General features: G+C 40.5%; 1 protein-coding gene across 1 annotated transcript in view; it reads right to left on the reverse strand.

The window, feature by feature from the left end:
- Positions 1-1,375: 1,375 nt before the first annotated feature.
- Positions 1,376-17,898, reverse strand: part of HSD17B12 (hydroxysteroid 17-beta dehydrogenase 12) — a 91,564-nt gene continuing 75,041 nt past the window's right edge. The window contains 4 exon segments of the mRNA XM_075754710.1: positions 1,376-3,066; positions 3,287-3,436; positions 10,118-10,183; positions 15,042-15,123. Coding sequence (XP_075610825.1) covers positions 2,962-3,066; positions 3,287-3,436; positions 10,118-10,183; positions 15,042-15,123 — 403 coding nt within the window. The 3' untranslated portion in view covers positions 1,376-2,961.

A 17,898-nucleotide genomic window follows, 5' to 3' on the forward strand; every position in this document is an offset into this window, starting at 1 on the left:
ACTGCCTCCCGCCCTGAGCCTGCCTTTCTTCCCCGGGCGTAGGCTAGCCGCCCAGCATTCTGTCCCCGGAGCCTGGCCGCGGCCCTGAGGGGCAGAGGCACTACCGGCCCACACACAGGTGTCAGCAAACAGTTGAATAAAAGGGCTTCTGCCTGAAACGTGGCTACTCATTTAAGGAGGCAGTTTTTAGCTAGCTGCGTAAGTTACACATGTATTTTGCCAGGAAAAAGCTGTATAGATTTGTAAAGTTACAACTAATGAGGAAAGCCAGAATTACATTGTGAAAGTGCCACCCTGGTCCCGCCCCAGCACCTGGACCCCTCCCGCCCAGGAGTGGGCCATGGCTGCCACCCTCAGTGGTACCGGATGTGCTGGGCATTACCCACAGACACCTCACCAAGCTGCTTCCCCTCCCTTCAGTCCTGTGTCGTTCCTGGGCGAGGCAGGTGGCTGAATGGCGGCTGTCGGAGGCCTTGCCACCCTCGGTGGCCGCGGCAGGGTGCAGGGAGGTTACCTTTGCTGGGGAGCAGGCCTGCTTTCGGGAGCGGGTTGGTGCCACCGGGGTGCAGGGCAGCACCTGGCAGCAGGGACGGCTCCCTAGGAAGAGGGACAGACATGTTACTCAACTCCTACCTTGTTTTTCCCATTCAAACAGGGGAGTGAAAACTCACTCCAGCTCTTGCATTGCATCAATGACAAAACACCCTTTGAGGCAGAGTTGCAAACAGACAGCAGTAGTACCACAAGAAAACCCCTCCTGTTTTCCATCATGTGCCTGGGGTGTTTCAAAGTATGGCAGAAGCTACTGAATACACACACCATTGCAATTGCTGAGGTGAGGAGACATGCGAAAGCAAAGTCAAGGCAATTTAAGGTTAAAAAGCAATTCCTTGGTGCAGTTTGGAATATGAGAGAGACCTCGGAGGAAGCATGAACATGGGAACCCAAACTGTAGCCTGCTGGCACCCCTCACAGGGCAGTGGGGAAAACCGACCACAGGCTCCCACAACCCATTGCCAGATACCGCCTTGCCGGGGCATGGCTGCTGCAGTGCCAGCTGGATACGCGTGCTGTTCCCCTCAGATGTATCTTTCCAAACACCTTCAACAGTTATGAAATGCTTATTTGGAAATAACTATTTCTTATTAATGGCTTAATTAATAGTTCTAGCTGAAAGTTTATTTTGTGTTCCGAGGATTTTAAAATATCAGCACTGCGAAATAGATAACAGGCAGGAAAACAAATTAATAAAAGCCTTGGTTTTGGCATGTAAAAGTACAGTAATTTTCACTGCATTATTATATATGATAAAGGACTGTCAGGCATTTGAATGTATAGGCAAACATTTCAAGGAAAAAAACCAACACGTTAAAGATTCAGAGTAAATTCCGTTTTATTTGTTTTATGCAGTCAAAAACATACAGATTGTTTAGTCCAATGCTTCCACATCAGCTCCACAGCAAACCAAGTCACGTGCTCTTACAGAACTAATACAACTGACTTCACCATCCCTGTTCCAAAAAATTAAGAAAACTATGGGATAGGATCTGCATCTCAGATTTGATCAGCACCATTGCATCGGTATTCAGGTTTTTTCAATGTACAGAAATGTTAGCCCCAAATCATGTCTCGGTACAACATTTTTTACTTCAAAATCAGAGCTTGAAATTATTCTTTCAAGGACAGAAAGCAACGCCCACTCTTCAACCATAGGAAGTCACCACAGAAAACGATGGTAGCTGCTTGCAATTTGATTTGCCTTGTAAGTTTCAGTACATTTTACATTTATAAAAAGGAATGTTAGAGACCAAAAATCTTTATTTAAAGAGTAGGTAAATACAGACAACAGCAGTGCAGACTTCTCATGTACTCTGATCCACGTCTCCCGGAGGTGAGTAACTTCAACCTCACTGAAGCACTCCATTTTGGAATAGAACCATGAAACAAATCAGTTAATATAAAACACAATTAAACTAAAAACGTTCTACATTTAAAGTTTACTGGTTCTCATTTTTAAAGCTGTCTCAAATATTCAGGATTCACATTTCAAAGGGCCTCACCAAAAAGACAGACTGATACATACTTCAAAAAGAATTTAACCATCATTGCTATCAAGGAGAGTAACTCATTTCAAGCTCTGCATTTAAAGTGCCTGTAATCTTTGACATAGCAACCAGCACATAACACAACTTGTGACATTTATCTACACTGTGTTATCACCACCTATTACAAAGAGCAGGCACCAAACTTTTAAAAATGTTATTACAAACTGTAAAGATTACATATTACTGAAAAGTTAGAATCCATATTCAAGAACCAAGAATTTAAATACTTTTTTGCAATGTTATTTTATGTATATATTTATAGATGAGCAATTACACTCATTTTGGTTTTTGGCCTGTTCAAGTTCATAACCAAAAATCACACTGGAGCATGTAAGGAGGGGAGTGCTCAGGAGCTGGCTGACAATGCAGAATCCTTGCAAGCGTTCAAAACCTGAGCTGCGAACAAGTTATGCTCTGCCAGTAGCTCTAGGTTACCTTTGCAAATAAATATGCTCCCTTCCCACTTCTCCCCACCCGTCCAGTAATATGCGAGAACTACTGGGTTTCTGCCCTTCACCCACGTGCACAATACATAGCTGTGATGGACACTATATAACCAAGCTGTTCCTCAACAGCACAATGTTTGATCAAGTCCATGTAAGTATTTCTTAAAGCATGGTGCAATTTTAGTCCAAAGCACTTCCCCCCTCATACTATCTATAAACAAATAAAGTCTATTTTTAAATCACTATTAGAAGTCAACAGTCTTGTTTCACCTGTATCCTCAAGACTCTTTTGCTTGTTAGAAAGTACACCTACAATCAAAGATGTTTAAAACATTAGGTCTACTTGGTGCTGCAGCGTGTGTACAGAACCCACAGGAGTCCCAGGCTTCCGAGATCAAGTTGCCTCCAACTTACTTCTCCTTCATTTTTTTCAGATAACGAGCCCGTACTTGTTTGTTTGTTCTCATGAGTAAATTCATGACAGCAGATGTAGGTAGAAGAGAGAAGATCCATCCCTTAAAAAAAAGCGGGGGGGGAGGGAAAGTCTTAGCTTTTCTTAGCTTTTTATAGCTTGTATTAAGTGAAATCTGAGAGTTACCAGCACACAAATATTACCAAGTGATTAGAAGTTAAAGAACAAAAATATTTAATATTAAAAATTATTCTTTACTCTTCTTCCGTAATAAACACATACAAAGGACATTCCAGATCCTTACGTTTACCAAGGTGACTTACCATGAGTGCATGGGGTAGGCACCCATTGGTCTGGGACTGCAGGCCTACCGTGCCCAAGGCAGCTCTGACATACGTTTCAGGACTGGGCTTATCGAAGGTCGGCTTGCGGATTTTGGACATTTTTGTTGCCACGTAATACGGTAGAACACTCTGCACGTAGGAAAGATCATGTTAAGCAGAGAATGCTTTCAGATTAATTTACAGATCTATCAAGGAACTAAAATAATTGGAAATTAGGTAACCTGTATACTGAAGTCTAGTTTAAGCTAGCCTTGTGATTCTGGTTCTAAGATCGCAATGTACAATATCAAAAACATTTTTAATCAGATATCTTGTGGGCCACATTTGGAATGTGAAGGATAGTTTAGTGATCTGTTGACAGTCAGCATCCCCAGTTGGGGCCCTAGAAAAACTGCTCTTGTAAGCCTATGGATGAAAAGTTTTTCTTAGAATTTGTGAGTGCAAAATTTCGTTCCAGCTGTTTAACAGAAAATGCTGCAGCGTTGCTGCTTCTCTGTAGTAAACCCCCAATGCTTGCTTGGGAAGGAGGTGCAGAACCCAAGATGGGAGTTTTATACTTGAGTAACAGCTCCGTTACAGTTTGGCACCTGTACAGAGAGAAACACTAAGGCAGAAGGAGGAAAGGGAACGTCAGGACACTTGGAACATTGAGCTTGTAACTCCACAGGAAGGCTCGGAGAAAGGAGGAGATATCGGTACCAGAGTGGAAGACCTCAAGCACAGAAGGAAGGATCATGAAGTGGAGCCCAGTTAGTGGGCTTTTATAGCAATGCTTGGAAGAAACAGAAAAAGCGACAGTGGGTCTCAGAACTACCGGGCCCTGGCATAATGGAAAAGCAAGAGGAAGCGGCATGGGTATGTGGTTGGCAGAGGGACACTGGTACCACAAAGGCATGTCTGTGATGGGGCAAGATAGACCTAGGGGATCCAAAACCACCTATCCCCAGCTCACACTACTGGAGAAGGAAAGGGAAATGCACGTGTACTTGCACACTAAAAAGCAACCCTCTTTCCCCATAGTCATGGTTTTGGCATCGCTTTCAACTTGTCCTCAATCTAGGCCTCTTAAAAAAAAAGAGTGTAATCAAAAAGCCCTGGCCTACAGCCACTCAGATATTGACATACCAGATCTCACAAGCTTTGGAACCCGACCACTTTGACAAGGAGCTCTTAAAACATCGTCAAGTTCATCTGTGGCTATACTAGTGATTCAATTCATACAGTCACTACTGCCTATCACAATAGTGAGTGTTACAATTCATGTACCTTTACAGCAGGTACTCAAGAGGTGTGAATCCACTTATGCATGCTAATGGATCTCAAAATGAGAATACCATTTTAAAATTCAGTATATTAGGGCAAGTTAGTTTGGAAACCTGCTTCCCCATGTTACACTCTTAAAGAACAATGAACACATGCCTGACCTCAAACGTTAGCTTTACTATCACGCTGTTGGAAGCGTAGCACAGGGGTAAAAGGACCACTTGAACTCTCACTGACTATTTATCCATGCCAAGGCTCTGCACATTTCAACAGTTTGACCACCACAAACAGGAAGCACTGGTTATGTCTGCTCATTCCTTCACCTTAGAACATTAAAACCACGCGCTTCTCTCTATAAAAAGGACTTTCAAAAATATACCGCATGAGTCCACTTTCAAATGGAGAGGAAAAACGGAGACCTGAGTTTCAGAAGTGTAAGCAGTTACCATCGCCTTTAAAGTTGCCAAAAGCTACAAATGCTTGGATAAGAAAGCTACTCATTCTGTTACCATAACAGAATGGTACCTAGGTACCTAGTTTCAGCTCCAGAATATGAACCTCATCCATTTTTCAGATTACATTTCTAAACTGAATCTCTAGTTTGGTGTTTTTTAAAAAGGAAAACAATTCTAAGCTTATACACCACCAAATTATATCCGCAACATCCCCACACAGAGTGGCACAATAATTATAGTTAAGATTTGTTTGCTGTCTTCCTCTGCTCAAAACAGACTTCATAACTGAACTGCACTACCCAGTTAAGCCACTGGATAGCATGAAGGGGCAAACAATTGTGCACAAGGATACTTGAAAAAAAGCAAGCACACAGTAGCACTACTGGTTAGCTATTGATCCACAGACTTCGAGGCACATAAAAGCATAGGATTACACTCCAACATTTTTTTCCTCCCAAATGCTCTCTAGAAAACAAAAAGACAGGTATTTAGCTTCAGAAAGATAAGATTTACCATCTTCCCATTAACTGTGCCATATTTTAACATCTATGAAGAGACCTGTTAAATACATTAAGTTAGTTTCCTCCCCTTCCTCCTCCCCACAAGGATCTTGGACATTCATGAACCATATCTAAAACTGTCATGACAGATTTAAAAAAAAAATTAAAAAATCTTTCACTGCTTAAAGCCTTCTAGCACTCTGTATTCAGACAGATATAAACCCACACTACCTGGACAAAAAAGACCTGAACTCTTGCGTGTTTCCAAAGAAGTCTCTTTCCATTTCTCTGTGGGGGGAAAGGAGGGTGGGGGACATAAAGGGAAAATGGAAGAATTGCAGTAACCAAAGCTGGCTTGTAAGAAAGCTAAGGAGCAAAGCTAAAAAGCTCTGGAAGAAGGCAATGCCATTAGTCTGGTGACAACACACTTTTGTGAACACCTGGAGAGAGGTGGGCTTGTTCAGTGTGGTGAAAAGGAGGCTGGTGGTGACCCAACAGCTGCCTATAGTTACTTCAAGGGCACTTAAGATGAGAGCCAAACTCTTCTTGGTAGTGCCAGATAAAATAAGAAGAGGCAAAACTGTCAATTTTGGCTGTGAACTTTCAGACTGGACGCTAAAGAAAAAACTGTTTGCTAGGAGACTAGTACAACACTCTAAGAGGTTGTCCAGGAAGGTCACGGCATCCCTGCCCTTAAAGGTTTTTAAGATTTGGCTGTATAAAGCCATGACTAGCCCATGACCTTGTGTTAGCAGCAATCCCACTGCTAACACTAGGAGAGCAGGAGGTTAGACTAGAAGTCTTCCTAGAGATCCCTTCAAACAAACACTTCCATAATTCTGTGATCTGATATTTTATATAGTGGATGTGGTAGAAGAAAACAGGTAGTGGAAATTTTCACTGTTCCACTTTTACTATGGATAGTAATGAAGTATAGAGGGAAAATGCCAATACTGACTGAAGTTAAAAGAAAAAAAAAAAAAAAAGGAGTAAAAGAAAGGGGTAAAGAACCAAGCAATATTTTTAGACATATTCAAAGAGCAAAAGTTTCAAGAGTGTCTCCAGAAACCTTTCAGGGAGAGATTTTTCAAAAAAATGTCTGGAGGGAAGTCCTTATCGTCCTCATTCCTTTTCTCTCCATGTAAACACACAGAGAATTTTAACCTATGCTCTTACTGTGCTGCTTCTGTAAAATTAAGAGGCCTGTCAGCCAGAAAGAGTATATTTTTAATCTAAAGATGTCTGCATTGCAATAAAAGCACTATATACTATCAAAATTAAGCTTCCACAGAGAAGACAATCCACTTGAGCAAAACTGATATACCTTAGGTTGAAGTTCAGAAATTAGTAAAATACCACCTGTACTGTGTTTCTGCTTTTCATGCAGTGGTGCTCTGCAGGTATTAGCATGGTAGAAGTTAACTGCTTTAAATGGTGATCTCAACTGGAAGTGCAAGTCTGGAATTAAAAGCACTACATTTCTGAAGGTCAGAGAGATCAATTTCAAAGAATCTAAAGGAGATGCAGTCTTCCAAAGGGCTTGAAGAAGGTACGTCAGCTAGTCTTCACAGGAAGGTACTGGTAATATTCATTAGTGGTTTATAGTGTCTTAGGCTTGGACAAGATGACAAGGACATGGACTGCAATAAAATTAGCATAACAAATTGAAGCTGTGACACCTATTGGTCATCAGGCCCACATAACTCAGAATGGCAGTTCACACACTACATTTAGGGGCAAAAAAGCAGTGCTGTCAGGATTTGGCACCCTCAGCCAACGTGGGAGTTACAAAAATACAGCTTACCACAACCTGTTAAGTTTTGTACTGGAAAACATAATTGTTGATACAGAAAGCCAGATTGATTCTTCGTTTGTTTATGGCATTAAAAATATAAGACACTGAAAACTTATTTTCTAGCTTTTCCATATCCGAAAGCTAGAAAATCTTTCCCATACTATCTACATTCATACTGTGTTTAATGTCTTAAGCCAAGCATGAGTTACTAGGTTATTCACCTTTTCAGCTTCAATAGGTACTCCATAGTATCTATTGCAGTATCTGCTCTGTTTTCCTCTCAAACTGATGGAGTACTATTTAAGCAAAACTTGGGAAGGAAGAGACTGCCTGGTTACAAATGCACATAGGAAGAGTGCATCTCAAAGATCATTGAATCATAGAACCATTTTGGTTGGAAAAGACCTTTAAGATCATCAAGTCCAACTGTTAACCTAGCTCTGCCAAGTCCAACCACAAAGCCACGTCCCTCAGTGCCACATCTACACCTCTCTGAAATACCTCCAGGGATTGTGACTCAACCACTTCCCTGGGCAGCCTGTTCCAATGCTTGACAACCCTTTCGGGGAAGACATTTTTTATATCCAATCTAAGATATAACACTTCTTTCCCCTGCGAGCATCTGTCTCTAAATACACTCACACCAAGGTAACTATCAGCAATCATACCTAAGAAAACACCAGAAAACAGAGAAAGAGCTTAGACTTTGTACCGCAACACACACACAAAACCCATCACATCCAGCTCTATTGCCAGTGAAGCTGTGTTGAGCCCATGCCTCACAGTTTGTAGGTAGGCTTAAGCAGGAAAGAAATTGTACCAGAAGATTTCCTGTTACTGATGTAGAAAACAGACATACTCTACCAGTTCCTTCAGTCTCATTTGGAGTCTGTGACCACAGATTAAGAGGGCCACAATGCATATAGATGAAGGCATCAGAAGAACAGCTGTCTGATAATGAAGCTAAATCTGCAGATAATACAACTTGAACCACACTGGGGAGAAAGAAGTAATATAGAAGGGTAAAAGTAAAAAGAAAACTGTAAGGAATTTGCAGTACAGTAAAAATTGATCCATTGCTGGACATTTTGGAGCTGAAGACAAGGAAAGGTTCGGAAAGGCCTGTGGAAGAGAAACCAACAAGGAGACATAAAACACTAAACGGTGCTCCAGCTTAATCCACTTCAAGAACTGAGAGCACACACAAACCACCCCGTACGCTGAACATGCACCTGTTCATGTGCTACTACCTTTTTAAGCATCCTTCATTGCTGTACATTGGTGTGGCCAATAGGTACATCCCAGGGTGCTAGGGCACAGCATCAAACCCTCTGAGGAGAAGTTATGCTTTGGGAGCTCTACGGCAAGTTATAATCTGTCACACCAGCGTAGAACTAACGTCAGCTAGTCTGTCCTCAAGAAGGTCTATAACAAAAGTAATTACAATGCTTTCAGGGACCACCTCTGCTAGCTTCCTCTCCACTGCCAGATCCCAAAAAATCAACCTTAGTATAAGGTTTAAATGAGGTTCCCATTAAAGGGTCAGTGACTGCATGGAATAGCTCACCCAGCAATTGTCTTTTTTCTTAACACAACCCTCTCAGGAACTGGGACAGGACATTATACCAAACATCTGGGACTAAACATCTGGTTATGAAACTGCAGGACACTTCCTGGTGATAATTTCTCATTTTCTTAATTATACTTAAAGGAAAAAAAATCTAGCACATCAAAAAGGTAACACAGTCTTAAATTGGTAGCAATTTCTCCATGGATTTAGCCAGTAACAAAAGCTGTGCGCTCACGCTTAGTGATTACACAAATAAGGTAGGTAACTTTGTGCCTTACTCCTCATAGGGCCTTTGGAGTTCAGATGGTTTTGAGAACCACAACACAGAACAGGGGAGTGACAGACATGGGCATAGGCTAATCCCATTTCTAAGACGACCCCTCACTGAATTAAAAAAGATACACCACTCTCTTCACAGTACAGGTAAGATCTTATACCACCTTTATCAAACTGACTATTGCTCTGGAGAGCAACAGGTGTAATAAGCAATGAAAAACTCAGTGTTTGCAACCAAAGCTGGAAATTCCAGCTACGTTTTGGAAGCAGACACTAAGAGTATGTGAGAAGTGATATTAAAGCAAAATCCCATAAAGCTCTGAGACACTGGCTTGGTTTGCTTTTATGCCCAATCAAAAATAATTAAAACCATGGAAGGTAAACAAATGGGGGGGGGGGGGCGCAGAAGCAAGACTCGTTAGTAACATGGAAACCCAGTACTGAAGAAAATTAAATCAGTCTATTATATACAAAGGGTCTTTGAGGCTTTTATTTGTTCTTACACTAGCAGTTGATTCATGGACACTGCAGGGAATGGACTGCTGCTATCTGAGTCTTTTGAACAGTTACCCATTGAATTGCTGTACAAATGCACTCCAAAAGTGCATTCTAGTAGATTAAGTTGTATAAAGATGTATTCTACAGAGTTGCACAGTTTTACGGAATATTTCATACTTGAAGGTTCAATTACCACCAGCAGCTAAAAAAAAAAACCCAAACCAAAGCCAACCCACAAACAAAAAACGCAAACCATGCCACCCATGTTTTTTGTTGTTTCAATACGCATTGTTTCAGAGTAAATTAAGAAAGCTGCTAATGGGATCAAAGGAAATCCTTATCCTTAATCTGTGTCACATATTCATGAATAAGAGAATATGCTGATTCCCTTTTGTTACCAAGACACCAATGTTGCTGTGGTAACCACACTTACATGAATCAAACTCTACTCACCTGCACAATAATGCCCTTGCTCTTGTATTCTGCATGGAGGCCTCGGGAGAAGTAATCCACAAAAGCCTAGACAGAAAAGAAGGGAAACATGCAGCATGCTACGCATTAAAACAGAAACTATAGTTTGCAGGTTTTTGTAAGCATATTTGAATTACTATTTATAGTTCCTGCTTTCAAAGTGAAAAAAACTTAGGTTTTCAAAGAAACTTTGCATATTAGAGTAATGCCATCTGAATAGAAACCCTATGCTTACAAAGCATTTTTATAGAAGTGAGGCTCAATCTAAACAAATAAAACCCTTTTTAATTTAGAAGGCAAAGGAACTAGATTTCTTACATAAAGCCTAGTTAAAAAAGGAAAATAAGACTTCGTATGTTCACATTGTTAACTACTTATGTCATCTCATTAGATTTTTATTTTTTTTAAAGAGTGATTTAAGTAGGTTTCTTTGTGCATGGCTTTTAAAATAGTGTTTAAATACTTTGTCTTCTGCCTTCACACTTTAAGAGATGCCACTGTATGATGAATACTTCTTCCTAGTCCTGAAGTTCATCTCCACAGATTCTCTTCCAAACTTCTGGAAGTTTTAGAAATTACAAGACTAGAAGTTAAAGAAATGAAAAGACTTAAAAGGTGGATGCTAGTACCTGCCTTCAAGATGCCCTCACATCTGATACAGCCGCCTCCATAACCATGCCGAGAAAGAGTTGTCCTAATAACCCAAGGCTACTCAGCAGTTCAAACCAGTATAGATTCCCCCTCCTGTGTTTAGTTGTTCTAAACCACCTTTCCACTCTTCCCTCCTGCATTCCAGTGAGACAAAATATCAGGTTTTGCTGTGGTTTCTTGTTTTAGTGAAACAATACAGTGAAATAGGATGAATGGAGTACCTTCAACTGAAGGAACTAAACTTTCTTATCCATGCTCGAAGCTAAAATAAATACTAAATTCACGTATTTAAGAAGCAGTTGCTTCAGACCAGTTTCAAAACAGCCAGCAAAGGTCTAGTATTGCACTTTATAGTCTTCCTTTGTTGACCACGTCACTGCTGGATTAACTGAAACCAATGCTTGAAGTTTGCAGCGCCCAGTGTTTTTCCTGTTAATGTCATCCTACTGAACTCAGACTATACAAGAAGAAACACTTCCATGCTACTGGGCGATTTCTACAGATGCTTTTCTGAGCATACACAAGATCTGAAAGAAAACTAGATTATGCTGTGTAGCAGATAGGTTCTTTTATTCTTCAAGTTGCACATACAAGCTAGAAGGAAGTTCATTAAACCAAAAAAGCTTATCTTCTGTCCAACTGTTCTTTCTTTCTCCCTTTCCTCCAAGTATAAGTTCTTAATGAAATCCAGGATTCAACAAGTCTCTGAAAAGGAGGCCTAGCAGCAATGATCCAAGTGAGCTAGTCGTGCTGTTGCAACAAGGCACTCATATAGACATGGGAATATTTCAGTGCAGTCCTTGAACACAGTTGCCAGATGTATGTGTGATAACTGCACAGAGTATATCAATCTATTAAAAATAAATAAGAAACTATATTGTGTTAATCAAAGGGCTTTGATCATTCAAATTTCTAACTATTTCTACATGAGGGAGTCCTGAAATCAGTTACTGCTTCAAATACGGAGAGACCGTATAAAGAGACTGTCATCTCTACTGCTTGAAGAGAGCTTGCAATAAAGAGAATGTTCATTTTACATGAGAAGAAAAAAGCAGCTTCCAGTATCCAAATAAACTTTGGAGTTTTTCTTCTTGAAGAATTTATTTCAAAACAAGGTGGGTTTTCTACCTCCAGATGCTCAAGCCCCCCAGCAGCCTCTAACTTAAAAGTATCTTAAGAACGTGGTCTAATTAAGCATTGCCTGAATAAACAGATAAATATTACATTAAGAAAACTTATCCTTTGATATCCAGTAACACACCCAAATATTAAAGATGTGACGGGGCGGGGGGAGGAGAGGGATAATCATATTTCACTTCTCATTAGTATTAAGACAGGTAGATAGGTAAGCCTGTCAAAAATAGGACTATGATTCCTTTAAAAGTGTCTCATTTCATTGTAAAATATGGAATTCTCCACAGGAAGGTTAAAGACTTGGACTGTGTCTGTTCCTGATAATTAGCCAAAGCCATTGACACAGACCTGAAGGATACTATGCTTTAAATCCCCTCTATATAGGCGAGGAAAAGAACCCTAGAAATTGCAGATACAGACTTTCTATAGCTACATTAGGGGAGTCACTTTCATGCTTACTAGTCTTGCTGTTGCAGAAGATGAGCAGTGCTGAGAATAGGCAGATTACTTAACCTGTAATGGAGTGTCTTAGGGGGAGGGGAGGAAACATTTGAGATTCTCATTGAAAAAAGACTAACCAAAGCAATGTAAGGCATATTATCACTAAAATCAGAACCTCGACTCATTCCATAAAGCTGAAGGCACTGCCACAACAAAAGTGACCTTTCATATTAAAACAAAGAACTTTGCTCTCAGGAAACAGCTATTTAAAGAGCAAATTTTATCAGCAAAAACTAATTCAGGCTTTTATGATTTCTAAACTTAAATATCCTCTCCTTTAGTAGGAATAAAATAGTGTGCATCTGTTCCTTTCTGGAAATATGAAGACATTACTGAGAGTCTAGAGGAAACGTAGGTCTGTTCTGTCATGAATGACATTACTGAAGGTTTCTTCATCCTGTCAAGGTTCTGCTTAGACCCTGAAATCCTTGAAGTATTTAAGGTAATTAACAGATGCACCTGAAAAAGCTGTAGTGCCATACTGCTTCAATACTAGTGTAAATGTCTCTTGCATTTAGTTTTATCACATATACTTCAGTTCCATACTGCGTACCTATATTTTGTCTTTACAGTGTTAACTGGAGATCTTTTAGGAGGACATTTTAGAAGCCCCTATAAGTATCTTTGGGAGAAAAAAAAAAAAAAAAAAAGACTACCAGCTACAGAAAGACAAAACTGTCCCAGTGATACAAAGAGAAATCAGAGCAGATAAATTTAACATGAAATGTAGATCTAGAGTAGCAACTTATGAACTCGTAAAATAAACCAGCCTATTGTCAAAGACGACTGGAAGTTTCAGTAAAAGGAGTGTTTGGCTACGTGGGAAGTTTCTTGAGGAATGAAAATGAGCATACAAGACACAGAAACAAGAAGTAACAAAGGAGAAACATAAAACATTATTTGGTACTTAGGAATAAAATCCAAGCTAGGAAAAGACGAGCAAAGGACAATAAGGGTAGCAGTAAAGAATCATACAGGTACACTAGTTTCAAGAGGAATTTCAGAGACATGGGGATCTGTTGATGGATGAGGGAGACAACCTAGAGATAAAGGATAGAAAAAGGTTAAGGCATTCAACACTTCTTTTGCCTTTGCACAGCCAAAGCCTGCTCATACCTCTGCATGCACCAGCTTTGTTTAACAGAAGAGATAGGCAGAGGCAGCAACAATTTAGGGACTACTCAGAGAATCCGGATGTATTCAAATCCGTGGAGCCACCAAGGATTCACAAGAGTGCTAAAAGAACTAATCCATATGTATACAAGTCTGCTGTCTATGATATCTGAAAAGCTATGGAATCTGGGGGAAGTCTTTGACAACTGGAAGAGGGCTAACATACTCCTCCTTGAAAAAGGCAAGAATGATCCCATCAGCTTTAACTCAGTTTGTGGAAGATCATGGAGCTCTCCTCTTGGAATTCATTTCCAACCACATAAAGGACAAGAAGATATAACAGAAACAGTCAACACAGATTTACCAACAGCAAATCATTTTTAACCAACTAAATTGCTTTCTACAATGGAGTCGACTAGCTTTGTAGATGAGGAAAACAGATTTTTAGTATATATAAACTATATGTGTGTGTATATAGATATATTTTCGCTTCAGTAAAGCTTTTGACATCATCTTCTGCAGAATTCTCATTTGGAATTCAAGCAGATACGGGCTGAAAGGACAAACTTCTGGCCAGACTGAAAATTGGCTGGACCACCAGGCTCAAAGGGCCATGATTAATAGCTTGACATCTGGCTGATAACAAGCAGAGAATCCTACAGATCAATACTGAGGCCCATATTCTTCAGCATCTCCTATCAGCAACCTGGATGATGACACAGACCACACCCTCAGCAAATTTGCAGATGACAACATTAGATGACACAACAGGACTTCAGTCCAGAGAGACCCTGATAATCTTGATGATTGTTAAGCATCATGAGATTTCTCGACTGGCACAGGGCGAAGTGCAAAGTTCTGCATACAGAGTGGGACAACGCCATGCCTTAATTTTGGTCGAGTAGCAGCCCTGCTGCAAAGAACCTGGAATTTATGGTGGCTGCCAGGGAGAAGATAAGCCAATAATCCACTCACTGCAAGAAATCAGACAGCATACTGGGCAATGTTAGCAAGATGTATGGTCAGCAGATCAAGGGAAGTTGACTATTTGGTAATGGTAAGGCCCTAGAGCTCTATCCTTTCTCTTACTTGAAAGGCTAAATATATATAAAAATATATATACACATACATATGTATACATATATATTGAAGATATACAGCTTTAGTAAGATTAGGGAAAAAAGTTTCAAAGTCAAAACAAAAAAGTGTATTAAACTTAGCCAATGCCCTTTCTCAATCTCACACTAAGCTTGCTTGACACACTAGCATCCTGTTCCATGTAAAAGCAGAAGGCATGATGAAATATATAAACCAGTTGTTTCTATGCCAGTAAACCCTTGCACTTATTTTTCTCTTGACCTACCAGCTACCACTATTGGAAAAATTTAAATTAGAAACTCAGTACGTTTAGTTCACAAAAGCACCACTAGATGGACACCAAAACATTTATTCCTGGAGTGCTGGCTTATGTTTGATGCTTGATTTCAGTGTGGAAAAGAACACTTACCTTGGTTGCGGAGTAAAGGGTCAGCAGTGGAGTTGGATGCATCCCAGCAGCTGAGGAGATATTCAGGATTACCCCCTTTGATCTGAAAGGCAGTGAAGATATATTATCATGAAATCAAGGAAACATATTTTATGGTTCAGAAAATTACTGCAAGCCTAAAGAAAACCTTTAGGATGCAATTGTGATTAAGATCTGTTTAAAAACCCCAACCAAATCCTAAATTGAAATTTACTAATATGACTAGGCACAATATAAGTATTCAAGCAGCTGGTATAAATCAGGAACAACTCCAAGGTCAAAACCGCAGGAGAATCAAGCTCCATACATAAATATACACACACACAGAGCTAAACTATGCCGAACTGAGTGAGTGAAGGTGACACAAGTCCAAAAGGCAACTTCTAAATCTTGGGCTAAGGTGTCAGAAATAGCAACACAAGTTTGTTGTATACTTTACACTTTGATTATCCCTTTCATCTTCTAAATGTAACTTCATGATGGATCTTCAGGATAGGAAATATCTGAATCTACTGCTCAAATACAGAAGTGTTTTAATATAGTTTGGAAGATATTCAGTGGATGACAACAGAAAGAGTTGTTTTACAGATGTATTAGAGTAACAGTGAAGGTATTCCACAATAATATTCCGGTAAGGGTACCAGTCTGAAATTAGCTACCGCTTGCTCTGCCAAACACTCCTAAAGATGTGCAGGTAGGACAAAGTAAAACTCCTGGATTTCCCAACCCACTGACTGATTTTAAGCATATCTATTTCTGAGACTGATTTCACCTACAAAACCAGACATATTATTTAGAACTAGGTAGAAAGAGGAATTAATTTTAAAAGCTTCAGGGAAATTAAGGCAAGTATGCTGTTAGAAGGTGCTACCAGATAGTCCAACACAGTGAAAAATGCATCTCTGCTTCTTCTTACCCTGTAGTAAATTCAAGCCAGTTTACCTGAACATACTAAGTATGCTGTGTTTAGTGCGGAGTGAGAACATGCACACAGGTAGGCATCACACAGCTCAACTCCTGCAAATTCACACATGAGTTTCACCACATTCGTTCATCTTCATATACCCTATGCCGCTGCTGCCACGATGATTTATGTAACCATCTTAAAAACAAACAGTTGAGTTTAAGTGACCATTAAGAAGTAAAACTGTTAACTCTGAAAATCATGACAATAGATTCAAACCAACGTGGCTTCTGCCATGACTCAAGTGTGAATTAAATCTGTGATTGATTCACCTCTAGAAATGAGATGGCTAACATGACAGAAAAGAATCACTTCAGTCATTAAGGATTTCAAACACCTTTGCCCAAGTTCATTGTATTTTTCAGGAGTTATCACAGAATCACAGAATGGCAGGGGTTGGAAGGGACCTCTAGAGATCATCTAGTCCAAACCCCCCCGGCTAAAGCAGGATCACCTAGACCAGGTTGCACAGGATCGTATCCAGGTGAGTTTTTAATATCTCCAGAGAAGGAAACTCCACAACCTCTCTGGGCAGCCTGTTCCAGTGCTCAGTCACCCTCAGAGTAAAGAAGTTTTTCCTCATGTTCAGATGGAACTTCCTGTGTTCCAGTTTGTGCCCGTTGCCCCTTGTCCTGTCACTGGGCACCATTGGAAAGAGTCTGGCCTCATCATCTAGACATCCACCCTTTAGATATTTATAAGCGTTGATAAGATCCCCTCTCAGTCTTCTCCAAGTTAAACAGACCCAGCTCTCTCAGTCTTTCCTCATAAGAGAGATGCTCCAGTCCCATAATCATCCTCGTAGCCCTCCTCTGGACTCTCCCCAGTAGTTCCCTGTCTGTCTTGACATGGGGAGCCCAGAACTGGAGACAGAACTCCAGACGTGGCCTCACCAGGGCAGAGTAGAGGGGGAGGACAACCTCCCTCGACCTGCTGGCCATGCTCTTCTTAATGCAGCCCAGGATAGATACCATTGGCCTTCTTGGCCACAAGGCCACATTGCTGGCTCATGGAGAGCTTGCTGTCCACCAGGACTCCCAGGTCCTTCTCTGTAGCGCTGCTTCCCAGCAAGTCAACCCCTAACCTGTACTGGTGCATGGGATTATTCCTCCCTAGGTGCAGGACTCTACACTTGCCTTTCTTGAATTTCATTTGGTTCCCCTCTAGCCTGTCCAGGTCTCACTGAATGGTTGCCTAGCCTTCTGGTCTATCAGCCGCTCCTCACAGTTTTGTATCATCAGCAAACCTGCCAAGGGTACGCTCTGTCCTTCATCCAGGTCACTGGTCATCTGCAAGGCTTGGTTGGTAAAATAAAATAGTAATGTGGATCAAAATATGTAGTATAGAGAAAATAAGACCACAAATTAATCATGAATTTTCACAACAGCAAAAGGTTAATAGCGGATGCCAGAAGTTGTTCATATCAAGACAGGTGGTGCTTGTGATATTTATTCATGAGCTCAAATGGGGATTAGCAGTGAAATGAGTATTCACGCAGTTTTTAAGAGATTACCAGATTGGGGAATACTATAAGGAACTTTTTAAAGAGCTCAGACTGCTGTGTGAATAGACTACAGAATGGCAGATGAAAAAAATCAATATTAACACCACCAACAATGCATACTAAAGAAAATAATGTGAATTAATCACAAACCTTGCAGGACTCTAAATCAACTACCCACTCCCTGGAAAACCTGAACAAAGTCCACAAGGAGTTCTCTTTTATGCAGCAGTCACCAAAACCAGACAAAGAACAGGATCATGGGAATGGCAGGGACAGATCGACCACCACTGAGTTCTTGTATTACAGTCTATGGAACACTTTTATCCCTACAAATATAGGACAGAAATATTAAGAATGTGATGATTTAAGAA

The sequence above is a fragment of the Balearica regulorum genome, chromosome 5 (assembly GCF_011004875.1).
Source record: "Balearica regulorum gibbericeps isolate bBalReg1 chromosome 5, bBalReg1.pri, whole genome shotgun sequence".
NCBI lineage: Eukaryota > Metazoa > Chordata > Aves > Gruiformes > Gruidae > Balearica > Balearica regulorum.